Source organism: Cryptomeria japonica, chromosome 6 (genome assembly GCF_030272615.1).
Source record: "Cryptomeria japonica chromosome 6, Sugi_1.0, whole genome shotgun sequence".
NCBI lineage: Eukaryota > Viridiplantae > Streptophyta > Pinopsida > Cupressales > Cupressaceae > Cryptomeria > Cryptomeria japonica.
In genome coordinates, this window is record NC_081410.1 from 40489711 (window position 1) to 40517226 (window position 27516).

The following is a 27516-nucleotide window of genomic DNA, read 5'->3' on the forward strand; positions in this document are numbered from 1 at the left end:
GAATTCGCTTCTAGAGCCCTACATGAGCGTAATACAATGCATTTAAGCTGATGGAATGAGAGTAAATGGGTAAAAAGGAGCTAAGTTTGAAATTGAAGTCCATTTCCATTGCTCCTCATTTGGAGCGAAATTCATTTCCATTGCCTTGGTTTAGGAGTGAAATACCTCCTAGGGCCTTCGTTGAGGCTAATTTGACATGTTTTCACGTATGGGTGGCTAAAAGACTTAAGGTTTGAGTCAATGAAATGAAGGTAAGTGGATGAAATCGAATTAAGTGTCAACTTGGAGATTATTTCCATTGCTTCTCCTTTGGAGCGATTTTTACTGCCATTGCTCCTCATTCGGAGCAAAAATGCCTTCCTTTGCCTGAGATTGGGAGTGAAATTGATCCCAAAGCCTTCTTCAAGGTTGGATTGACTCCTTCAAGTGCATAAATGGCGAAATACTCAAACATGAAGTGATGAAAGGCAAGTTTGAAATAATTTCCATTGCCTCTCCTTTGGAGCGAAATGTTCTTCCATTGCTCCTCATTGGGAGCGAATTTCACTTCTATTGCCTCAATCTTAGAGCGAAATTATCTTCAAGACATTTGGTGAAAGAAATTTGACAACTCTTGCATATGAGGACTTAAATTCAAGAGATGAGTTGATGAATGAAGAACAAGAATTTGGCTAAGTATCAAAAAAATTTACTTTGCTCCTCTCTAGGAGCAAATTCTTGTTCCATTGCTTCTCTTTGAGAGCAAAAAGCGCTTCCTTTGCCCTTAGATAGGAGCGAAGTTGATTCCAAGGCTCTCCTTAAGGTTATTTTGACCTATTTTCACCCATGGATGATTGGAACCTAGAATTTGAGTTGATGGATTGGAGATATTGAATGAAATTTTGACTAAATGGTTACTTCCATTGCCCTTGGAGTGGAGCGAAATTGCCTTCCATTGCCCTACTTTGAGAGCGAAAATCATCCCAAGGCAATTTTTATGACAATTTCAAGCATTTCACATCGAAGAGATGGCGATTTTGAGACATGAGAGGTGGAAATCTAGCTTAATGATTGAAATTGATGAACTTCCATTGCCTTGATGTTGAAGCGAGAATCACTTCCTTTGCCTCTTTGGAGGAGCGAATTTCCCTTTTGCTCATTAAAAGAGATGCATATGCCAAATTTTGCTAAGTGTTGGAAAACTTCCATTGCTCCCCAATTGGAGCGAATTATACTTCCTTTGCTCCTCATTAAGAGCGAATTTGATTTCCATTGCTCTGACTTCCATTGCCTATCCTTAGGAGTGACCTCCTCTTTGAATGCACTCATCAAACCCGCAACATAGAAAATCAGAGACTATATCAAATCAAGAGGTCGTATAAAGTTTTTATATCATGTATGCTTAATACTATCTTTGTTTATTTTGCAAGAACCGAATAACTAATGAAAAGGATGAAGATGCTGACTGAAAGCAACATCAAGAACACTTCAAAGACATTGTCAAGACAAAGGACTTCAAGCATCTCGACACCTGCAGCATGAAGCAAGCATAACGACAAATGGAGAAGGATACCTTCTAAGTTCTTTTTCTATCATGGAGACATGAAGAGATCAAAGGATTGCAAAGGAGAAGTCATACCCAAGGCAAGATAGGCGAGCAAGGGTACAAGGTCAAATTTGATCATCATCATCACATTAAGCTAGTGGAATAATGTTGAGTATCAAGAGATATTGCTCAATACTCATTCATGGTGATGAGTCAAGTCTACAAAAGCAAGTTGAGGTGGCATCCTAGTCACCACTCCAATCAGAGAAATTCCACCTAAGCATGTCTTGATTCACTGAACCAAGCTCACCCATGGGGGCACAAACTCCAATGTACCTACCCCCACCATCTATTGGTCAAATATTCTAGAGTTGACATGTGTCAAAGCATTGTAATTATTTCATTGGCCTGAATAAAGTTTGTTGTAACAAACCTTAATTAGGGTTTCATTGTAAAATCTTGGCCATTGATGGAGGTTCAAACTTGGTCGTTCATTGTAATGAGCTCTCTATAGAAAGCTCAAGCCCTTCATTTGTAAAGGTTAATAGCATAGTTAGTAGTTGAAGAATAGTTCAATAGCATAGCAATTAGAGTAGAAGTTAGATTAAGAGAAGGCAAAGATTGTTGCCAAAACCTTGTTGTAAAGGGTAATTGATTTCATTGAAGTTATGGTGAATTTGATTTGTCATTTCAGCAACCTGCATGGTCTTTACTTCTCAATTCATTTTCACATTATTTAGATGAATGGAAGATCTTTTTGCATGATCAATGGTGAAGTTCCTAATCCATACCACTAGCCTCTTGTTGATTTAAGTGCGCTTTGCGTGGTCAACTAGAATCATTGAATGAGCTTAACTTCAATTGCTATTCGTACCTTGATATGCATCACCTTGATGGTATCCCTGTTATTGATAGTGATTCAAACATTATTTTTTACCTTAGAAGATCGCACTAAGCTTTGTGGAGTTGTTGCTTTGCATGTCAAAGCAAGGCTTAGTGGAATTTCACCAAAGGTTGTCCATTGTTTCTTGCATTCCTAGGAGTAGTGTAGTCTCCCTCAACCCTTATGTCTTTTGCCTTTTTTATTCTTTGAGCAAGTAGATAGAATCTAAGTTCCAACAATTAAAGCATTCATGTACAGTGTAAGTCCCCTTGTGATTCCAACATAATCACATCAACCATTGAGCTTATCCACACGTCGTGACCCGACATTGAGGAACCTTGGAGTCATCTCAAGTGATCCTTATGCGAATCTTCAGTAAATTATCCTTGGGTGATGAAAATCAATGACCCCAGAAAATATACGCCTAGCTAAAATCCATGCCCTCAAGAAATCCACGACTCTAGCTAATCCACGACTTGGAAAAATCCACGATGAAGAGAAGATCAAAGTGAAATCAAACTTGCAAAACTGAGAAATCAGACCTATAAAGTGGATAACAGACCCGATTCGCACCTGAAAATCAGAAACCAGAACATCGAGAGTCTATATTAGATTACATGTTTTTTGAAATCAAGATATATCTTATGTATTTGATCCGAGAATTCCTTTGTTTTTCAGGTCAAGAACCAACAACTGGATGCATGCTGTGGGGAGGTGAACTTATCAATAATAGGGGCAAAGTTTGCAAGTCAAGGCGTAAGAGGCTTGAAGCAGCATCTCTTTACGTCAAGGCATCACTTCAAGGATTCAAGCACTACATGGGACTAGCTCTACGAACAACATAGAGGTGTTCAAGTCAAAGACAAGTGCAACAAGGTGCAAGGGGCTGATGTCACAACATGAAGAAAGACATCTCAACAACTTGTGGAGGTCAAGGTTCAAGGAAGGATATCAACATAGTCAATGAAGAGGATCAACTCCAAGATGACAACAGGTGCTGATGGATGAAAGATCAATTATCAATATAATGATCAAGGCCAAGAGTAGTCAACCACACACTTGTGATGAGTTACAAGGTGAGGTGAGGACAACTCACCTCCATTCATCAATCAAGGTTAACGTGTCCAAGTTCAGTGAACCTAGCTCATTCAAAGGTGGAGCAAGTGACACATTTCACTTCATCAAATATCGTTTATCTTACCTAACCTCGATTCCTATTGGTTAGAATTCAATAGTGGACATGTGCCCTAAAAAATGTTATTTTATCATTGGTCAAGCATTAAATGTTATGTAATCTTGGCCATTGATGTGGATTTGATCTTGGCCATTCATTTGTGAAGAGAAGTCTATATAAGACTTGCTCTCCCCATTTGTAAAGGTTAATAGTGGGTAGATCATTAGTAGGTAGAGTAGAGTAGGAGAAGGCAAAAATTATTGCCAAGCATGTAAATAAACATACTTTTCTTTGAATTTATGGTGAATGGTGGTGTTTCTTTTGCATATTGTATGGTTTCTTGTTATATCCTCATGTTAGATGAAGTTCATTGATTGTGATGGAGTAATGTGTGGACTTTGATAATTCCATGGTTCATACTATTTATGGTCGGATGATTTTCCATTACAGTGCATAGTTAGCCTGGACTTTAAAATGTGCTAAGTTCAATTGTGGATATGTTTATTCAAATTGTGCCAGTGTATTGGGTATTTGGATGAATGTTCATGATACGAAAACATTTCATTTCCCTTGGAAGATTTCATTGGTTGTGTAGTTGTTGGCAACATGGCGAAGCAAAGCTCGGTTTAAGGAATGTGTTCATCCAAGCATGATCCAGTGCTATCATTGATCTTATGTGTATATTAGATTTCTCTAAGCCCTCAAATCCCTTTTGTCTTTTTATTTTCAAATCAAGTAAATTTCCACGTTCCAGCAGCATTCAAGTAGTCATGTACAACGTAAGTCTTGCTTTTGATTCCAGCAATATCACATCAACAACTGTGTCTATCCACATATAAAGTCAGGATCTGACTATTGAAACCTTGGAGTCTTCTTGTCTGATCACACAGTTTAGCATCCGAGAGGTCTTTGTTCAAGAGAGGATAGAACACTTAGTATTTTATTTTATGTTTCGTGATGTCATAAAAAACACATCAATATTACCTTTGCAGCTCACCTAGTATGGAGTGGTGTACTTCTATAAAGTAGTGTGTTATTGAACATCAAACAAATTATCCTCAATCAAAGGTGGTCGAAAATTTTGAACACTGTAAATTTTCAAGCCATTGTGACCAGAGGAAGTTTCGTCATTTTCTCTTTGATTGGAGCAAGTAGCTCCTTTAACTTTGCTTGAGATTTTGGAGAACATCTTCGAATTTTGTGTGAAGACTGGCCAAAGATTACATGATGGAAGAAATCATCTCATGAATTCTATTGGTGGGCTGTTTTTGAAGCTAGAAGGGTCGTCCAATTCTTGTACGATGACAAGGTCTGGAAGTCATAATAAAATTTGTAAGGTGAATGTGTTGTCAAGATATTTGCAGTTTTCTTTTTTTTTTTGCAGTCTAACAATGTAGTTTGCTGATAATAATTTTGGAGAGCATGAATTAATTTAGACTTATAGAAGGCAACTAACAACCTAGGTGCTTCCATAATGATCGCCACAAGTGACTCAAGAAGAATGAATTGCAATTAGAAATGATCATGAGTAAAAAGGAAATTGCTCATAGATTCTTGAAAAATAAATTGTATACTTTGAAGCATCAACTATTTATATGGGTGGCAAAATAATTACCTTTTGGGAAAACTTACATTTGTTAAAACTAAATTGTGGTCACAATAGAGCTAAGTTTGGGCAAACCATAGATGATATCCATGAAAATGGATTCCGATGGTTGTGAAGGGACTCGTAAGAATTGATGAATCCAAGCTCATGTTTGGAAGGCTTAGATTAGATTCATTAAGAACCAATATATGAAAATAATTAAATACCAAACTTGCTTTTACTTTGAAGGTGTTGAAGGGAATGAACCTGCTAAATTTCCTTCTCTTGGAGAAGTATGATCCTCTCTTAGGAAAGTTGGGAATCAAAGGATCAAGCTCAAGAACATTCGATCAAGATGATCAAGACACAAAGATCAATTGCAAGGAGCTTCATGACCTGAGAGGAGACCCAATTTTTGCCAAAAGGGAAGATTTCACAAGATTATACAAGGCAAGAAAGCAGATTGCTCCACACGATGAACACACTAGCATTCATCAACATTGCAAGAGAAGACTTCTCCACATAGAAGAGATCAAGGAAGCACGAGATTTGGCATAAGAATGCACGTGCTAAAGGATGAAAATTTTCACAATCTTGAATTTCCTTCGAAAATCTAAGAATCATTGCCAGTACATTAGGGAGATTCTAGAAGAGTTAATCAAATTTAGAAAGACTGATCCCCAAGGATGATGCAATTTGGGATTATCTCCTACCTTCATCTCATTTCCTCCATCATCACTGCAGGAGCTTGGAAATGTTGAGTATCAAGAGATATGCCTCAATCACCTGCCTTTGTGATGAGTTACAAGGTGTAGAGCTAGTTGAGGTGGTGTATAGTCATCACCTATCCAATCACATCATTTCAAAATAAGGTGTACAAGTTTAGTGCACCTGACTTATCCAATGAGGCAGATAACTACCACATGTGAGCACAAACTTCGAGATACCTACCGTCATCATTTATTGGTGAATAATTCAATGAAGGACATGTGTTCCACTCAATGTAATTTTGTCATTGGTCAAGCATTAAATGCTTTATAATGGGTGTAACAAACCCTAATTAGGGTTTTCATATTTCAATCTCGGCCATTGATGTGAATCAATTTGAGCCGCTCCACTTCTTCATTTGTAAAGGTTAATAGTGAATAGTTGATAGTTAGTAGGAAGTAGCGGATAGCAAGCATATAGTTAGAGTAGAGTAGGAGGAAAGGAGATTGTTGTCAAGATATTGTTGTAAGAAGCATGTTAATTTCATTGAAGATATGGTGAACTTCATATGTTGATTCAACAATTTGCATGGTCTCCGCTTCTGATTTATTTTCATGTTGGCTAGATGGATGGAAGATCTTATGAATGGTTAATGGTGGAATTCCTATGTTCATACTACTAGTATTTCATTGATTGTGAAATATCTTGCTTGGTCGATTGAACTCTTTATAAGCTTAACTTCAATTACTACTTGCACTAAACTTTGTGGAGTTGTTGTTTCACATGGCAAAGAAAAGTCTAGCCGAATTTCACTATATCATTCATAGTTGCTTGCATTCTTAGGTTTAGATTCACTTTCTCAACCCTTTACTCCTTTTGCTATTTTTTAAAGTGAATTTCCGCGTTCCAGCGACATTCAAGCATTCAAGATTCAATGTAAGTCCCCTTGTGATTCCAGCAAATTCACATCAATTACACTGGGTCTATCCAAGAGCATGTCAAGACTTGACATTCGAAACCTTGGAGTCATACCATTTGATCACGAAGCTTAGAATTTAGGAGGATTTGTTCAAGAGAGGATATAATACTTAATATTTCATTTTGTGTTGCATAGTGCATAAAAACCTAGGTTGCTGGTTCGGGTTCAGGCACCGGTTCAGGTTCGAAGAACTGGTACGCCGGTATGGCAAAATATTGAAAAGGGGTTTGGGTTCGTTAGTACAAAAACATGTAAATTATATATATATGCAGCCTATAAGCATGAATTAAGATTAGCATGTCACATAGCATCATATAAACAACAAAACCAACATAAACTTGTAATCATGGCATCATGATCATACCATAACAGCATCATATACATCAAGTTTAATATCAAAATGATAAAATATTCAAGTATCATTGTTTCAACTTTCAACAATTTAAAGTTTGATCATCAAATGGATTCTCTAATTCGTCATCCTCATTCTTCTCCTCCTCATCATTGACATCGACATTAGATGAATCAATGTTAATGCCAATGACACTTGCACTTGCACTTTAAGTTTGCTCGCTATCTGAGTCATCAAATGCAACAAGCTGAGAAGTGAATTTATCCAAATCAGTATGTTTTGGCTCCATATCCCACATCTTCGTTTCCCCTTGCTTGTAGTCATGTTGCTTGTGTGAAATGAGACAAGTTAATGTTTTAAAACTCACTTTTAGGGTCATTTTAATTTTTTATGTGGTGGAATTAAAAAAAATTAAATTTTGCAAAAAAAAAAATCCATTTTTGGGCTGTCAGACCCCTGGGTTCAACTTGGGTCCTCTTGGGTTCGCCCTGGTTCGAACTAGGCCTGTGAACCACGAACCCTGTTCAAACCATAGGCGAACCGGACCTGAACCCTGAACCAGGACCATACCGGACCAGTACTAGTACCAGGGGTCTAGGGGGCCGAACCCGGTAACTCAGTAAAAAACACATCAGCATGCACGAAGTCCATGAGCCCAGTGAGGACTTGAATCCTTGTGGGTGCAATAATAGTGCTACCCATAACCATTGCACCATGTCCTCATTGGTAGGAATCAATGAATTGTTGTGGTACTTATTTTTCAGAATTTCAGCTTCTTTTGATTTGTTTATGTTATTTTAAGATTTTTTTTATTTCTATTTTAAAAATTCAAATATTAATTTTATATATTATTTTGATTTTTAATAGCCTTCCCTCCTGCCGTCCCCTAACCATCCCAAAAATCCAAACAAATTTGTTGCCCCTTGGAGAGATACTGGTTTCTCTAGGCAAGAAAGAAAGGGTGAAATCAACTAATCGAATTTAATTTTCAGAATTGCATATTTTAAACATGTTTCTCGTTATTTTTTCTTATCATATCTACATTGAAAATTTCGTTAATGATTGAGGTATGTGAAGTGGCAGAAATTTTTTTGTTATTTTGGTTTATGGTGTTTATAGTAATGTTTGTAAGTTATTATGTTTGAGATTTTATTGATTCAGAATAAATAATTAGCTAATATTGTATCCAAACTGTCTTGAATGTGTTAATATTGTTTCTTCTGGGTGCTTGTAAAATGTGATCAAAATTCATATATTTCATCAAATGTTTTCCATCACCAAGCCATTTGAAAAGAAGTTATTGTGCTTCGGTTACTATTTTCAGGTGCTTTAGAAGGTTTGGGTTTTTCATTTTTGAGTGATGAGAATATATCTGATGAGAATAGATCTGTGCTTATTCACAGGATGAAAAAGTCCTTTTTTATATAAAAAAGACAAAAGATAAGACTTTTCTCTTTGCCTGTTTAAGTGGTTACTGTTTTTAGAAATGCAATAAAAATTGTCTTAATGTTGATAAAAAATAAAGCTTTTTTAGAATTGATTTTAATTTTGAAACAATCAAATTCAATTCAAACTCTTTTTATATATTATTGCATGTCTCTAAATACAATTATTCTTGGACAGGGCCCAAGGCACTCGAAGAGTTGGTGCAGCAAAAGCATCAAATTCAGGTCAAAGCCGACCTTCTAAAAAAGTCACACAGATCGGTGAAATTGATTCAGCTAAGGCAAATGATGACTTTGATGACTTTGATCCTCGTGGTTCTTTTAAACCTGGTCAGAAACATTCTTTTTAAAAGCTTACAGCTATTTATATGAAGCAAAATTCATGTATTTGTTTGCATAAAATATCAAAATTTTATTGTATTGTTTCGTTTACATTAGATTATATGCTAGTTAACTTGTTCGAACAGTTTTTTTTATTATGCTGTACCCTTACCTTGGATGGTGTTATTCCATCCATTGGAGATTCAAAATATGTGCTCTCCTTTTGTTCTTGAGGATTTGTCTCTTTATTCCTGAAAAGGACATGCTTGCTAACATATTCATTGTTCCCAATGGTTGTATCAAAGAAGGGTTTCCATGATTGGAAAACTACCTTTTGTGTCTGTCTTGATGAACCTGCCAATTTATGTCTATTATCTATTGTAATTATTATTACACATGGTATTTGCTATTATTCATATTTCGGATTTCTTTATATTTTAGCAAAATTTACTGCTCTATTATAAAAACATTGGAATTGAACCCACACCTGCAGTTGCATCAAAAAGCATAAACTACATAAACCCAAATTTACTTTCGAAGAAGTGTGGGAATTATTGTTTTATAAGTAATTAGTTTTATCTACTCAATTTTATTTGTCAAACCTGGTGGTGAGCCTTATCATATTTATTTTGCATTACAAAATTTGAAGAATTATCTACCGATGGATTTCCAAGATGATCACAGATCAGGTGACTAAAATGGGAGTCTCAATTTGATACTTAAATCTTTTCTTAAGAAAGAGAGTAGGCTTGCATGACAAAGAATAATAGCTTGAACTGTGAACAGCGAAAATATCAATTTTGTATTTTTAAAGTTTATTTGGCATGTTATCATTAAGGACTTGGGACTGTTGTACTGGTGTTCTGTCTACAGATCCTACATGATATATTCAAAAACAATTATTGCATTTTTATGAGCTCATTGGCGTCTTTGGGCCCCTCCCCTTGGACCACCTTCTTGGGTCCGTTACTGTCAATGAGCTGATTTCTCATCTTCCTCACACAAATATATATTGGCATTCTGGCAAAATTAGTCAAGTACCCGGAAAAATAAATGACCTTCAAATGTAATTATGCATGAACATCTCATATCTTATGAATGGTGATGATTTATCATAATTGAAACAAATAACAATATGATTTATTGAACAATTTGTAATTTGGATTCTGATTGTTATCATGTACTTGCACTTATTTACATGCAATAATATGTGTAAATGAAGTCACTGATGACCAGCAATCTCCATCCACAGAATATTCAGTAATAATAGCTGTTTAATCCACAAAGGGTCACTCAACGTCAGTTACAAGGGCTGATATGCCAGTAAGTGACTTCTTGACAACTTTCTAACAAACCTAGACTCAAGATTACCTAGATACTGATCTCAACAACAAATAGAGAGTTGGAGGAGTGAGTGGAATTGGAAAATTCAGTTTAGAAGTCTCCTACATGTTCTGGACACCTAGAGTACCTCAACATTTTTAACGATGTCTACCTATGAGGAGTTTAGCTTTGGTCAAACTCATCATAGAGGAAAACAACTACAGGTGAAGTTTTTGATCATGGTCGAACTGGTCACATATAGGTCAAAATAGCAAGGGCTATGTTCCAAATGAGGTGTTCAGGTGTTTCCTCTTTGGCTTTGCAGGATCTGAAATGTTTGAGCTTCTTGTCAGACACTCTTGTACCTCATGAGTCTCTATGACTTCCTTGTAGATATGTTTCAGGGGTTCCTTTTAGTTGATTGTTTGTAATTGTGGTAATCTGCCACAGTCAAGTGGTATTTGATGTGTTAAAGTGGAATTGGGAGGTGTAGAGTATTGTCAATGTTGTTTGAGTGTTTGGGCATCAAGAACATTATGTACGATGCCCCTGAAGGCCTTTTGAAGGCAGTAAACCTGTGAATCCAACAAAAAGATAGTGACAAGTGGATTGAAAACCTCACTCTTTTGGCATTTTCACTGACATTGGGTTTCTGTGGACCATTTCTTGTGTTATTGTTGCTTATCATGATATGTTTGCTCTCTAGTTACTTGATTCTCTTCATTCACTGATTTGCACACTAAACAGTTCATAAATTAAGGCCTAAGAACAGTTTTTTGGGAACTATGCAAGACATGCACTAAAAAGAGGGACATTCCCCTTTTTCGTCTTTTCGGGGATTTTTTGACATCCCTAAATATCCCAATGTACCTTGGCTGTCTCCATTTTGGGTTGCCTTCGGCATCAAAACCATTTTTTTCAAAAATATGACCTAAGGACTATGTTTAGGCTGTTGCAAGGTGTGCACCCTTGGTCTCCTTGTGCTGTGCAGCGCAACGCTCGGGTTTGTGACATGGCTTAACCACCTCTTGTGGATTCTATAAGTCTAGTGGTTGTATTGAGCATTAACAAGTTGATCTTTTGGTGCAACGACAACTGCACTTGTAACAAGTGGTATCAGAGCTTGGTCACAGGTCCAAACCCCTCGCTTGCGTTTTGGGGGGGGGGGTTGTTGCAAGGTGTGCGCCCTTGGTCTCCTTGTGTTGTGCAGCGCAGCGCTTGGGTTTGTGACATGGCTTAACCGCCTCCTGTGGATTCTTTAAGTCTAGTGGTTGCATCGGGCATTAACAGGTCGATCTTTTGGTGCAACGACAACCACACTTGTAACATAGACATATTTCTACGAAAATGGAAAGTACAAGAGTCAAGACTATATTGGAATACTAAAGATTCATGTTGGTGAAGCATGGTGTGGACTATCCACCGTATTTACATATCTCTATTGCATGTGTGTTTCATGTAGCACCGACTTTGACACAAGCATTTTAGGCCCTCTGAAAGTGTTTATCAACACTAATAAAATTTAAATTAAAAAAAGAAAATTATAATATAATAATAATAATAATAAAAAATAAAAATTAATATATAATTAATAAATAAATAAAACTTAAAATTCAAACTTTAAGCTTGGAGCTCAAGTGAGAGGTCCTATGCTCTACCTACAAGCTAGTATTAATAAGAGTAAGTTTCATGAGGGCGAGCAGCTGCAAAAATTGTTGTTTTGATCATAGTTGTTAGGCTTGGATTCAGCAAAAACTTAGCAAACGCAAAATTTTTGACGCTGCAAAACTCGGGGCAAACCTTGGCAACTTCAAAAATTGCTTAAATTTCTTTAGAAACATATTTTCTTTTTGCAAAACTCAATGACAAGATGTATCCATTGAGTCCATAAATTTGTACAAAAGCGTTTTCTACTAAATTTGATTAATTTGAATGCAAATTGAGTACAAAATTGCATCATCTCATAGAATATTGATGGTTGATAGTGATGCAATAGATAGGTGACAACCATAATGAATTTATGATTGATTGCCTTTGAAAATCATCATCATAATTTGTAAATTACATAACACAAAATTCACCATTTTACATCTTCCTCTTCCCTAATTTAGTGAAAAGTTGAGGAGAGGTTGAGGACCCTTGGAGTCTGTTGTGGCCCCTCACTTGGCATAGAAGGTTGTTTTCGTAGCTTTGGGTTGACCTCCATTCTGCTAATAGAGGGCAATGGCTCGTCCTGAGCTTCATCAATGTCATCCAATCCTATATCTCCTGCTGCACCCACATTCTCCAATGCTTGCCTCTCAAAATCAAGAATCTCATCTTAGTAAACAATGGGGGCTACTCATCCCACCCTGTCCAATCACTTAAGTATCAATATTATCCAAATCAATGAGCTTCTCTAATTTGTCCTCTACCCTTGTGCAAAGTCGAAGGTTGAATAGAACAAGACAAGGTCATTGAGGTGTTTGGAGCTAATTTGTTCCTCTTCTTCGTGTGGATGGCCTCAAACAAACTCCAATTGCGCTTGTAGTTGAATGCACTATAGGATTGGCACAAAATGGAGAGGGATAATTTGGAGATTTGGGGTCTGTGCACCCAAATCTATCCAACAAGAATCTACAAAATAAAATATTGAAGAGTTAGAAAGCAAAGTCAAAACATATTTTACTAAATTATCAATAGTAAATTTGAAATTTGTAACTTGTAAGATGCATGTCATATAAAGACTCCAAATTTTATTACCCAGTGACTTAGTGGTTCTTCCTTGGATAGCTAGTTCCAAAGAAAAAAGCCTACCCCTACTAGTCCTATAATTGTGTGATTCTTGAATAATGAGGACTCTCACCTCAACCTATGGTGTCATCCTTTGAATGCGAATCACGAGGCCCTCCATAACATCTCCATTAAGATTTGAGAAGCTTTTCAAATAGATAAAACTAAGGTTGAGGAACTATCCTACTAGATGGATAGGTTGGTGGAGTTGATTGTTCCACCTCCAATCAATGATCTCCCAAATGTGATCAAATTCGAGGCTGGCCTCCCTTGTAATAAATGTAGATGGATTCTTTGGCCCTATTAAAGTAATATTGCAATATTTAGCTTATAATGGTCATTGTAAGTTGGTTATTATTTACAATCTTTCTATTCTATCTTTAGTTCTCGATTGTTTCTGTTATGAAAAGATCTATAATTGCTTATATAAGGAGGATTCCTCTCCTTTGTTAATAGAACAATCAATTATCATTTCATGGTATCAAAGCATAGGCTCTTTTTTTGGCGATTTTTTAAATAAAAAAATTCATGGTCCATTTATCTAGAAATTTCCTCTTGATTGTTTTTTTTAAATAAAAATCGTGGGGTTTTTATGGCGGATTTTCTAGAGAATAAAATTTGTGGTTTTTTCTGTTGGAAATTGAGGGATTTTACCAACAAAGTTTTTGAACGGTTTTTTGGTTTGCATTTTCTTGTTTTGGGTTTTTTAGCTACTTTGGTCGAGGGTGTTTTTGGGTTGTTTCTACTGCTTTCAAGCTCGCGCAACCTAAGGATTTTCATGGGCATCGACGACGTTATGCGGATTTGTTTTATTTTCTTTTTGAAGAAAAATCATGGGTTTTATTCACTTCGACTAGTTTTTCCTCTGCGTGTTGGTTTTTTTGCCATGAGTTGGACAATTTTCGGCTCTGTTTTTCAACGTGTCGGCTTTGCTTCTATCTTTTATGCGACATCACTAGGGTTTGCAAATTTTTTGAACAAGTTCTGCTAAAAATCGTGGGGTTTTCTCTAGTTTTTCCATGACAAGACTTGTGATCCATTCCACAATAGGATTTTTGAGTTTTTCCATGATTTTTATTATGGCTCTGTTCTTTTGCGCTTGGTTTCTGCAAGTAGAGTTTTCTCTTGTGGTTTTGATGATTTTCATTTTTGTAAAATTGTGGTTTATCATTTGCAGTTAGGGTTTTCGCCAAACTTGGCTCCATTTTTTACTATTTTTTTTTGAAAACAAAATTGTGTCCCTTGCTCATCTAGGGCAAACTAAGTTTTTGCACGATTTTCTTACAAAATTGTGGGTGTTGCTATTTTTTCCAAAGCAGTGGAGGTTTTTTTACGATTTTTTCACAAAATTGTGTTTTGTGCATAAAGGGTTTGTTGGGCACACATGAGTTTTTGCAATTTTTTGATTTTTTTAATCAGACCTGGGTTTGCTTCAGCAAGTGTTTTTGCATGATTTCAGTTTTCTTTTCCAACTTTTTATCAATGAAAATCGAAGGTATTTGAGAAGGTAATTTTTTATCTTGTTTTCCATGTCTTTGAATAGCAGGAGGGATGGGTTGGTCACCCAACATCATGTTGGAAGGCACTCAGAGGTTCAATGACAAGAATTACAATACTTGGAAATAGAGGATGCTCACCATTTTTGAGTACTGGTGCCTAGATCAGATTGTTTTGGGTAATTTTTCTCATGACACAGTGGAAGGCAAAGACCGAGACAAGTTTGATGAGTGTAATTGTGAAGCAGTTATGTTGTGCAAATTATTAGTCACCGATGAGATGCTTCCAGAAGTGCCATCTGGCATGATTGCTGCACAAATTTGGAGTCACTTGAAGGATCTGCACAAAACATCAGACAAGAGGAGAGCTTTCTTAAAAATATGTTCTTGATTATGATGGATCACAAGATGTCTTTGTAGGACATTTAACAATCAATTGGAGGCCATTGGTTGCAAGATGGAAGAAGAGGATATGGTGCTTATCATGCTGAAAAGCTTACCGCGATCCTACAAGCACTTCATCGAAACTCTCAAACCATAGATGGAAGAATTAAAGAGTACTCACCGAGTCTTGAAAAACTTGCAAGTTTTTCTGCTGGCAAGTATTTTATGTAGAGTTCCGGCGAGTTTTTCACAAAACCTCGGCGAGTCTCTGGCAAAAATTTGACTGCATAAAAAAAGAGGCCCAAATGCATTAAAAAATTATCTATTTTTTTTTCTTTTCAAGTTAGTCTTATTCTCTTCATCACGATATATACATGTAATATGTCTTTTTCCTTTCTTATACTTAAGGTTATATTTCATGTATATATTGGCAAGATGTTTGAGAGTGGTTTCAGATCTCTAGAAGTTCTAATGCAAACTCTATGTTTTAGAAGATCTTATAAATTTTCAGACTTAGGTTAAATTTTAATGATCAGTAAACTCCTATCAGCATTCTCTCGTTCTCTCTATCACACTCACTTTGCCTGCCCCGAATTCTAGACCTATCTATCTCCCTATAATTCTTCCTCTATCCCCTCTCTCTACGAGTTTCTATCTCAATCTCTTTTCTCTACCCCAAGATCTAGATCTATCTCTCTACTTCTCTCTCTCTCTCTCACCCTCAGATGCCTACAAGGGGTGCTACCCTCAATGTTGTTTTGGTGCTGTGGAGGAGTCATATCGGACTCCTAGGACTAGACCCTCTAGTTCTACCTCTCCCCTAGTTTTTAATAGAGCTGAGAAGAGGAAGAGGAAGATGTAAAATGTTTTGATGTACTATTTACTTTTAGTTTTACAAAACAATATCTATTTTCATTTTGTTTCAAACTATCAACCATCAACATTACACATGAGGATGCCATTTTGTACCCTATTTGCATTTAAATCAATCAAATATAACTAGATTTATCTTGTTTCTTTTATGTACTCATTTATTGACTCATTGGATGCATCTCCTCATTGAATTTTGCAAAACAAATGCATTTCTAATGAAATTTAAGCAATTTTTTAAGTTGTCGAGTTTTTGGCTGAGTTTTTGCCGAGTAACATTTTTGGGCCTTCCCGGGTTTTTGCCATGTCCAAGTTTTTCAACTATGCTCTCAACATTACATCCACCAATGTTGACTTGAAGTTTGATGACATGTGCAACAAGCTCTTGCAGCAGGATAGGTGGAAGAGGCAGCTTGGTAGCAACAACAAGACAGCTAGTGTGGAACATGCTTTTATTGCCAAGGACAAAGGCAAAGGCGAGTGCACTCAGCATAAAGGACAAGGCAAACTTGATGATTCTTCAAAGAATCCGGAATCTATCACATCACTATTGTGGTAAACTTGATCATATGAAGAAGTTCTACAGAAAGCGGTTGACTGATCAAAAATCTAACCAAGGAGGGTCTCAACAACAGCTCATGTCGCAGAGCATTTAGAGGAGCCAGCCTTGTATGCATTCATGGCCAAAAGACTAGCAGATCATGACAAGTCTTTTGCATGGTAGTTAGTAGAATGATCATTGAGGGAGGGTATTAAAGAAATATTGTAATATTTAGCTTATAATGGGGTTTTTCAGGGTATTTAAACTTTAACTCCTATATAGATTTATTGGAGGTTTCCTATACTTGATTAGTCATGACAAAATGCATTCTAGAATATTATTAAGGGCATACAAGTACTAACTATTCTTATATTTCATTAAGAGGAAATAGTTTCTATAACCTTTAAGAAAATATGTACTCTCAGATTAATAATAATATCCCTTTCACTATTTAATATTTTCATGTCTACTTTCATGAAGCTTATTGGTGATAATATAAACTTTAGATGATAGTTTTATGCTATCTATTTGAAATATAGCACAAGTTGAATGACATTCAAGGTTGTATATAATACTACTATTACAACAACAGCAGCAGCAGCAGGAGGAGGTTGTTTATAATACTACAACAACAAGAAGAAGCAGCAGCAGCAGCAGGAGGAGGTTGTATATAATACTAGTGCAACAACAACAACAGCAGCAGCAGCAGTGACAACAATGGCAACAATAACAACAACAATAACAACAACAGCAGCAGCAGCAACAGCAACAGAAGCAGCAGCAACAGCAACAGCAGCAGCAGCAGCAGCAGCAACATAATATTATTACTGTTCTATACCTCATGGTCTTTATATTCTCAGAGATCATATCAATAGGCATCTCAAGAAATAATATAGATTTAAATTAAAATTGTATAAATTCATTATTTCCTAACTATTGAATATAAAGACTAATATATTTTAAAATAGACTAAATAGTTAATTGTAATGAATAGGTTATTGATTACATATTTCAAGAGCTTATAATTTTTAAACTGAGAGAGAATAGACAGTCATTAGTATCAATGCCCCTACCTTAAAACTTTCCTTAGCTTTAATGCCCTATTGCTGACGGATCATGAATGGAGGTAATATTAATCACCGTGGTCAAGGCATGAAGAAAAGTTTTTAAGAAAGCCATAATTGTAGGATATGAAGGTAGAGTCTAGCATGCGATCTTGGTTGATAGAATAGCTTCAGAAGACTTTGGAAAATACTAGGAGGATCATGCATGCAAAAGAGTCAATTTCTACGATAGTATGAACGAGCAGATTTAGAAAGGTAACCGGATACTTGCTGGTAATCTCTGAGAAAGGGAGCTAAGAAATTAATAATGATACTTGAAACTTGCATGGCTCCCTATCAATATTCTTGTAAGATAAATATCTTCAGTCGACTACAGATGAAGAAAAGAGACAAAATTACTATACCGTGAGTACACGCATAAAAAAGGATCTATAGACTAGACTCTAGAATTATAAGAAAAATACCGTTGGAAAATACCAATCATAATAGAAGGAATATACAAAGCCACAATACTAATGCCTAACCTAATTCGTACACTGTTAAATACTTTAATGCAATGAAATGTTATCATTGATATCACTTGGTAAAGGTGAACAATACAATATGGCGGTTTCGTAGAGGACAAACTAACAAGCATCTCATAAACAAAATTAATAGAATTCATGGAAACAGGCATACCTCTAGAGTCGTCCTAAATCACACAGAGTAGAGTAAAGCTTATCGATGGAAACAAGTATCAATGTTTTTCCTTTGGAATCTCTTACCCAACCTCTTTCATGTTGTAGCTAGAATTCTTCTTCAAACATTCAAAACCCCTTCACATACATAGTGTAGCAATCTACATAATTCTTTTCTCCACAACCTGTTTATTTGCATCATGAATTCTCTCTGGTATATTAATTACTATCTTCCACTTAACTCCCCATAATCTCCACTACCTCCCATGTTGATTACAGTGTGGAAGCCTTAAAGAGCTATAGTGCATGCAAATTTCAATGCATGCACAAGTTCTCCCTTGAATACAATGCAATATGTCAATGCATAGTGGTACCCCTAGTAACTCTTTTTTCTCATGGCTAATAATAGCCTCCGCTTCATGCATCTCGGTGGTATATTTAAACAATGTATTGGTTTCTTTTTCTAAATAAAGTGAGAGGAAGAGATTACATCTATTAATTTTTATAAGTAGCATTAACAACTAAGTTATATGATAGAATAATATAATTAAAATTTATTAATAACTTTTCTTTAATTAATTCATATATTTAATTAAAGAGAAAATTTAGGGTTATGACATGGAGGAGTGCCTTTTACCTGTGTTGATTGGGTTGAGCTTAAGCCTGATCAAGATCTAGAGGCCTATCTATTTGCCATTGTATCTAATGGTTAAGGTACAAGTACAAAGTGAAAATACAACTTTTTGATTTTTAAATACAACAAAAAATAGCCTAAATTCAACAGAAATTACTCTAAATCAGCATAAATTTAGCCTGAAATTTATATAAATCAGCATAATCTAGTTTAAATCAACATAAATTTGATATAGCATAATAGTTTTATTCTCAAAATTAGCTTAAACTCGGAAAAATAATTTGTGTACAAAGAAGACAGTGAATTCCTAAAAAAACTAGCATGAATGAAAAAGAAATGTTGATAAATCCAATTTTTAGAAGTAAATTTCAAAATACTGCTTGGTTTTAGGAAATTATGAGGTTTTCATAGCCTACATGCTTGATTTTAACTGTTAAAATGAATTTAAATGCTTGAAAGAAGAGCAAAAAATAAATAAATTAATAACCTGCCCTTGAAATTCTTGCCATTTTCTCTTCAAATTTGCCTAGAATTCCTTCCAATTAGTTCAAATTTGCTCTTCAATTGTTGTCTTAGGAATAGTGAGGGTGTTAATGAATTTATAAGAAAAAAAGTGTTGTTGACTCATTGATTGTTCCGCATTTTTGTAGTGTCAGGTGAGTTTTTCTGACGGACTCACCAAATTTTTGGCGAGTTTTACTGGCATGTTATCTGGAAAGTAACTTGCCAGAGACAAAACTTGTTGAGTTTGCCAACTATGGTTTTGATACTATTTCAACTTGCAATCTGGGACGAAGACCCTTAGAGAGCTACCTTCTCGAGGATAGTCCACCATCAGAGACAGCTAGAGGTCTGCTCCAGTCATTGCTCATCGCTAGGAGGGAGGAAGATTGGGGCGCACAACTGGATGATCAGACTTGTGACTGGATTGATATGCTATTATCAACTGTTCAGAAGCATCTGTCAGCCCCTAAAACTGCAGTGAATATCACTGGCAGAGTCAGCAATGTCATCTCCAACTGCTAGCTCTTAAATATGCAATGATTTTCCATTGGAAGACTAGTGCAGGCCTTATACAGTCTGCCAGGCACCTGCAAACTGCAGCAAACTTCCAGATCTGCCCTTTGCCCTAGCCCAAAATTACACATGCTCATCCATCTGCCCAGTCAGGCGTTCAGGTTCAGATTGTGTCAGCATTTGGGAGAGTTGTCACAGGATTAGTCAGCCAAGGAAGGAGTGAACTGCTCAACAGGGACAGTGAACTGTATAGAGGAAAAATTGGGAGATACAGAGATCTGCAGACTTCAGGACTAACCAGAACTAGCACCATATCTTTGTTTCCTAGTTGGGCTGGCTGGATTGTAAGAGACATCCGAGTGTCCCTTTTGCTCAGATCTGTTATTCTGATCATTTACGCTAGTTGGGACATTTAATAGTAGCTGAGTCCAAGATAATTTTATAAATTAAAGAAAAGAAAAAGGCGAATTTTGGCACCGATGTCTCAAACATCTTGGATGTTCAAAGGACTTGGAGGGGATGTCCCTTCCCCATCCCCCTTATATTTGAAACTATTGAGGCATCCCCCAAAAACAGGAATGTCCTAGGTACAGCCCCCAATTTTTGGTCGTCTTTGGGATTTCCATCCCTAAATATCTTGACATCCCCTAGTTATCCCCACTTCAGGGTGACCTCCACTTCAAACACCAAAAACAGGAGAAAAGATTGAAAAATATTCTAAAAGAAAAAGAATCTATAATAACCCCCAAGGTTCCCCAACAATAATTTACTGAGATATCAATTCAATGATGACTATGATTTTTGAGCTTGTTGCTCAATATACTGTGCTATGCATGATGCAACATGTCTATAATTATCAGTCTTTTAGAGGGATTATGAATCAGTGAACTGTTATGCTATTCACTCTTTGGAATTTCATTTTTTTTGTTTTTTATGTTTATTTGCGATCTATTAAAATGATTATCATTATTTTAAGTGCCATCTCCCTGTCATCCCCCTTCTGTCCCCAAAATCTGAAAATATTTGCTGTTTCCAAAACCTGTGCCCAGCCCCACCCTCTCCTCCTCGCCCCCTCCTCCTCACATTGCCCCATTTTTGAAATTTGGAGAAACAATGTCCATATTATTCATCTCCTCTTCCTTAACTTTCTATAAGACAGTACAGTTGGGTGGAATACTATTGATTTGAGCTTGTTGAATGGCAAATACCTTCTGACATTATGGTTTATCATATATAAATTATATGGGAGTTGCTTCTCTATTAATTTCTGTGCTGGCAAAGTCACAAACAATGGTAAATGCGGATTATTGTTTCTTGTGTAGATTAGTGTGCTTTGGACCTGACACTGGTTTTTTGTAGCACAATAAAGCACATGTCTAACAAGAGATAAAAAATTGTGTTCCTGACCACTGCATTATCCATCATATGTAGGGAAGGTTTATTGTCAGATCATATGTATTTCCTATTTGAAAATTTACTCATTAAAGTAATCGAGAAGAAATTTGAGTAATCATTCATGTATCTTTTGTTGGCTGTTGTCATCCCCCTGTTGCCCCTAAAATCTGAAAAAAAATTGCAGTTTCCAAAACCTGTTCTTCCCTATCCTCATATTCCCCCATTCTTGGAATTTGGAGAGCACAGTTGAATCCAGAAATATATTACAATCAATAGCATGGACTGGAAATCTGATAAATTTGATAGAAGCACTGAATATCAATCATTTCCTTTTCCTTAACTTTCCATAAGACATTACAGTTTGGTGGAATACTATTTGATTTGAACTGTTGAATGGCAAGTACCTTCTGACATGGTCTATCACATGGCAGATATATAAATTTCTGTGCTAGCTAAGTCACAAATGGTAAATGTGGATTATTGTTTCTTTTAAGGATATCATAAGGATGTTAGTTTTGTGTGCTTTGGAGCTGACACTGGTTTCTTTTAGCACAATAAAACACGTGGTTTGAGATAGAAATGATAAACAATGTGTTCCTGACCACTGCATTATCCGTCTATGTAGGGAAGGTTTATTGTCAGATCATGTCTATTTCCTATGTGAAAATTTGAACAATGAAGTAATCCAGAAGAAGTTTGAGTCATCATGCATGCATATATTGCATGCTTTTTTTTCTGTCCCTATAATTTCAATCTTATCTCAGCTTGGTGCTGTTCTCTTTAAAATGTTATAATTGAAGGAGCATAATGTTGTTGATGTTGGCAGTGGCGGCTACCCTTGTTCCAGATTTCACAGATGATCTTTTTGGACCGCCTTCAGCAGGGACCCATTCTGATGTTATGAAAGCAGTTCTGCCTCCTCCCCCATCGGCTGTGAGTCCATCCATAGGTGCACGGGCACCTGTTAATGGCCTAAAGCCTGGGACAGATTTGTTTGCAGATGCTAGTTTTAATACAACTGTTTTAGATCCTCCAGCATCAGCCACAAACTCTCTAAATAAGGTTAGTAGAGTCATTGCTTATACTCATTCCATGCATATTTATGTACATATCTATATACAATGGAGTTTCATCTATAAGGTTTCCACAGAGTTACCATTTCAACTAAACTGGCTTGTGTAACTGATTTGATATCTAATACTATTTTCTAAAGTGTGGGCAACTGACGGTTTTTCTTTTGCGCAGTCACCACTTGATGCCTTATTTCCATCCTCTGAAGACTTTTTTGCCCCTCAAACATCAAGTACGATATCTGCAACATCTTCGACTTTTGGGATTGATGAAGAATTTGGCATGTTTGAAGCTGCACCTTCTAAATCCGGTACTGCAAAAAGTGTTTATGACAAGGCAGATCCATTGGATGAGAATTTATTCAGTGCATTTGGAACTCCGGAAGCCTCAAAATCTCCCAATATGCTTAAGAGTCAAGGACAACCTTCTTTAACTGGAGTTACCCAAGTACAACCAATAGTAGCTCAACAATCAAACACAGCAGTTGCAGTGAAGTCCCAACAGCAGAATGAAAAGTTTGAACCCAAATCATCAATTTGGGCTGACACATTAAGTCGTGGCCTAATTGACTTAAATATTTCTGCACGTATGTTTTCTTAGTAAACACCTTTGAATTCAACTTACCAAATAAAGATTTTTCTTTTCTTCTAATAGGTGAAACTTCTTGTTGCACTGATTCCAGCATTTCTTTTGTTATGCAGCAAGGAGCCATTCTTTGGCAGATATTGGCATTCATTTAGATTCTATTACCAGCTCAGAAAGAAGGGAAGAGGAGAAGAAGACACCCACTTTTTCTATGGGAAAAGCCATGGGATCTGGTTCTGGTTTGGGTCGTGCAGGTGCGAGTACAATGGCCACTCCTGCTTCTTCTATGATGGGTCCATATGGCATGGGTGCATATGGCACCAATATAGGCATAGGTGCATATGGAACCAGTGTGGGTAAGGTAGTGGGTGGTGGCACAGGTGTGATGATGGGACCTGGAATGGGATTGACTCCAGGGACAAATGCACCTGAAATTGGAATAGGAAATCCCATGACCATTCCATCAAACTCTGGGACAGGATATGCATCAAACTTCACAATGGGTACAGGCCAGGGAGGTCTTGTGAGTCAACAGAGGCAATTCGGTGGATTCAGATGAAGTTCTCTGCTTATCTATTTAGCTTTGAAGTTAAAGAGGGCAATTAAAAAATAGATTAGTTGATTTCGATGTGCTTAGAAGAAATTACCAGGCATGATTAACTAGTAGTAATGTGTCCTATTTGAAAAGGAGCATGCTCAGCCTCATGGATGGAAGTGAAAATGGCATCAAGTTCAAAATATTATGAGTAATTTGCCGGAAATGTTTGACACTGGAAACCTCCTAGAATTATGTACATCAATTATTTTTTGGGCATGATATACATGCATCATAAGGTCCAAGGCTCTCCCAAATATATTAATCTTATCGTGCAAGGACTATAATAATACTGTAATTTGAAAAAGAAGTGAATTTTATTGTTTGAAATATTGTAATCATTTTGGGGTCACTTGAAATTGGTGGCAATTGTATTTGATGAAAATGTTTTTAAATGCTTAAAGTTATCAACGATAATGTATTATTTTTTGTGCATTTGCCATTGCATTCATGCATTAATAAAGCTCTTCTAAAACATATTGATCACAATATTACTTTAATTTAATTTAATTTAATTTTTTATCTAATTAAGATGTTTTATGCACTATGGAGATTACTTGAAATTTAGTCATTAGGCTTTATGCGATTAGCGCTGTCTCACTTCCTTTGAGATCTAGGTACTATTGTTAGCATTCCTCATTTTTTTTGAGCGAGTTCTAGTCACTCCTCTAAATGAGTCCATTTGTTTGGTTTTTAGTGATCCATAATTAGTATAGGCTATGGCTATTACATAGCTAGCTCATCAACACAAATCTTAAACTTACATGAGTATGAGAGACAATGATGCATCCTCTTATTTAAGAAAATATTTGCTGAAGACTTGGTTGTGCTTATTGGTTGTGCTTATGTGTTGGATTTTTTTTTTAGGTTGACAACATAAATAAAAAACATGGAAGAATTGAAACATGCAAGATATAATAATTAACACAAGAAATTATATTCAAAATGAACGACTGAACGATTTTAATGATGTTCACAAGACAAACGGTCTAAAAACATCCTTAATTTATCTTCAGATTCTTTTTGATGTCGGATCTATTAATATTAATTTTGACTCAAAAGTTGGTTGTCTGGTTAATTCTATCTTCAAATAATTGGTGCATGTTGTCAACCTTCAAGCCATTTCTGTATTGAGTATGGATATCTTCATAAGCTATGCATTCTATGATGAAGTGCCATTCCGTTTCCACCCTTATTGCAAAAAACGTAAGCTCTTTCTTCCCAAGTTTTCTTGGGTATCTTCCACCTACCAGTCTCACACCTAAGATGATGTGGTCACATCCTCAATTGTACAACAAACAACCTCGCTTTTTCTTTAATACTTGCCTCTAAATATTTTTTTTTAGCATGATCCTTAGCTGGGTTAAACTCTTTGATGTATGCTTTTTTCCACCCAATCTATTTTGTCTACAAGGCAGTTCTAAATTTTTTAGTGACAACTTTTTATTTCTTCATTGGTGTAAGGACATTCTTACAAATTGATGCCCCACTTGTTTATCAAGTTGTTATTATGCTTCATCCAAGTTTTCTTCTTATGGTCTAGCACCTCCTCCATAACCATTTTGAGCCAACGATGGTTATTTATGTTTTCAACCTTCCTTAAATAGCTTACCAACTCGGCTATTGCTGATTCCTCCAATTGAAAAAAAGAGCTCCTACTTCAGCTAAAAGAAACTTGATGTGAGAAAACTGCACAAGAGTCGGTTTGTGCCTTATCATGTCACAATCTCCATTTAAGATTTAGAATTGATATTGCTTCAATAGAACTTCCACGAAAATTGTGGGACTAACAAAACTTCTTCAAAGCTTATGATTCTCGCCTTGCTTTACAACTCACTTTTACTACTTTAATAAAAGCACACATGCTACAACTCAAAAAATTCGATTACAAGATGATTATCATGCACTCAATGGTGTGTGATGATGATATCAACAATGTGATAAACAAAAAATCTAAATGACTACTGAGCTTTAAAAACATTTTTTGTTAAATAATTATTTAAAAATAGTTTAAAAAATAGCTTAGATGAGTACTTGGTTTCTAATGAGATCAATACTATAATCTGACAATGTTTCGTCAAGAGGATTTTCTTACAAGAGAGTTAAATTTGGATTTTCATATTGAGAAGCCAATAATTTAATCAATTTGTAACTAATCAAAATGATTTTGGATTGGTTTGGACTAACAAAATAGTTGTAAGTATATGAGAGGTTTGTCAATGTTTCAACATACTTTGTATGTGTATGGATTGTCCTTTGTTAATTGTCTAGATAACCTTTTAGCGTTTTCTCTTTTACCAACTATATCTTCGCATTGCCTTATAACTATATTAAGTTGCTTCAATATAATCTATGAATTTGTTAAACAAAATTCAATATATCTAAATAATCCAATCACAATTACAATTGAGAGACCTTTGGTCTCCAATATGTTAAGAACTCATCTTCAAGGGAATTTTTTACTGCCTCTTTGAAATTCTACATGTCCTTAATTTGCAATTGGTACTTCAACACCACATCCAACTTTCTTTTCTTACCTTATTTGATCTTTTCAGCTTCTTTTATAAAACATCCTTGTCTAATCACAAAATTTTAGTTGAAAGGATTTTGGTTTTTCAAACCTTAAGAAATTAAGGAATATTTCTTGAACTTCTCATTAGAATTTCAATTATTTTTATACAAGAAGTTTCGTGTAGTCACTTTTTTTATAATGGACTAGAGTGGTAGAAGGTAAGTGGTGTCCTATTGATTCTACGAGCTTAAGTGTCATCCCCATGGGGATTAATCTGCTTCACTCTTTAGATTTAGATACAAGATTTATGTTGCAAAGTGAACCTTCCCTCCAACATCATCTTTTTCCAACTATTCTTGAACATTATGCCTAGGATCCTGAACAAAATGCAATAAAAGTAATGTGTTGTCTAATAGAGAAAGTTCAAAGAGAATGAAAGTTATCAACAATCAAATTGTTTTAACTTCGTGTATGGAGGAAAGGTGTTGTACACCTTGCACATAGGAATATTTGATATTTGTAAAATTGTGTTTCTTATCAAAATGGGGTGGCACTTAGGGAGTTCTCAATATTTTCATAAGAGGTTATTATGTGTAAAACTACAAATGCATTTAATGTTTGTAACACATTAGAGGAAATGCATTAATATCTGGGGGAATCACGGTTTTAGGAGCACATGGTTTAGTGGGCTCATTGAAGAAATAAGTTTAATTTATGGAGGTCATTGTAAAATGTATTGTAAAAAACATTAATGCTTGGGTCAAATGTAGCAATTCAATCTTGGCTGCTAGGCTTGGAGAGTGCAATTGAGGTGTCTTGGAGAACATGTTGCAACTTGGGCCTAGTGGTATACTTGGGTATCTAGTTTGGAGATGCAACTAAGTGCATTGATTATGGATGGTTGTGGCATTAAATAATGGTGGTAAGAATCTTTCTTGTTTCTCTCTTGCCTACAAATAGGAGGCTAGACATCACTTATACATGCTCATCATGAGTGAAGCTTCATGTAAGCCTTGGAGACTTGAGTTGCTCATGAAGCAGATTCTAATGAGGATGAAGTGGGACTTGTAGACCTCATTTATTCATGAGGAATGCACCAATAGTTGCTCACTACGATTGAAAAAGGCCATATCTTGCATAGTTTCCTCCTTGATTAAGAGTGTTGATCACGTATAGGATAAAAACCTAATACTTGTATTGTAATTGTTTTGTTGATGATAATTCATTAAGTTTGGTGCTTTGGAAGTTGGATTTTTTTGGAAGGGTTTTCTTAGGGTATGGCAATGTCTTTTCTCTCTTATGTGGTTCCATTTTCTATTTATTTTTGTTATGTATTATTATGCAAGAAATTTGCTTGAATTTATTTATATTGGACATCTTGTGACATTTTTCTTTTTAGGTGTAATGGTGTAAGTTGTTTCATATTTCCTTTCATTTGGTATCATACCATAGTTTTGAGTTATTGTATGGATAGGTTTCCTTTTCACTTCACTTTTTTTCTCCTCTTTCTTCTCCCATAGTTAGATTTCAATCTTTGCTCTCTTCATCATGGTGATGGATCATGGAGTATGAACTAAAAAGTTGATGTAAAACCTCACATAGTTGAGC

The 27516-nt window shown here is 35.8% G+C and overlaps 1 protein-coding gene across 1 annotated transcript in view; it reads left to right on the plus strand.

The window, feature by feature from the left end:
* LOC131072132 (clathrin interactor EPSIN 2) overlaps window positions 1-23791 on the plus strand; it is a 66103-nt gene extending 42312 nt beyond the window's left edge. Inside the window, exons 9-12 of the mRNA XM_058008199.2 lie at window positions 8830-8981; window positions 21972-22207; window positions 22391-22802; window positions 22918-23791. Of these exons, the coding sequence (XP_057864182.2) occupies window positions 8830-8981; window positions 21972-22207; window positions 22391-22802; window positions 22918-23360 (1243 nt within the window). The 3' untranslated portion in view covers window positions 23361-23791. The remainder of the gene's footprint in view (window positions 1-8829; window positions 8982-21971; window positions 22208-22390; window positions 22803-22917) is intronic.
* The last annotated feature ends 3725 nt before the right edge of the window (window positions 23792-27516 follow it).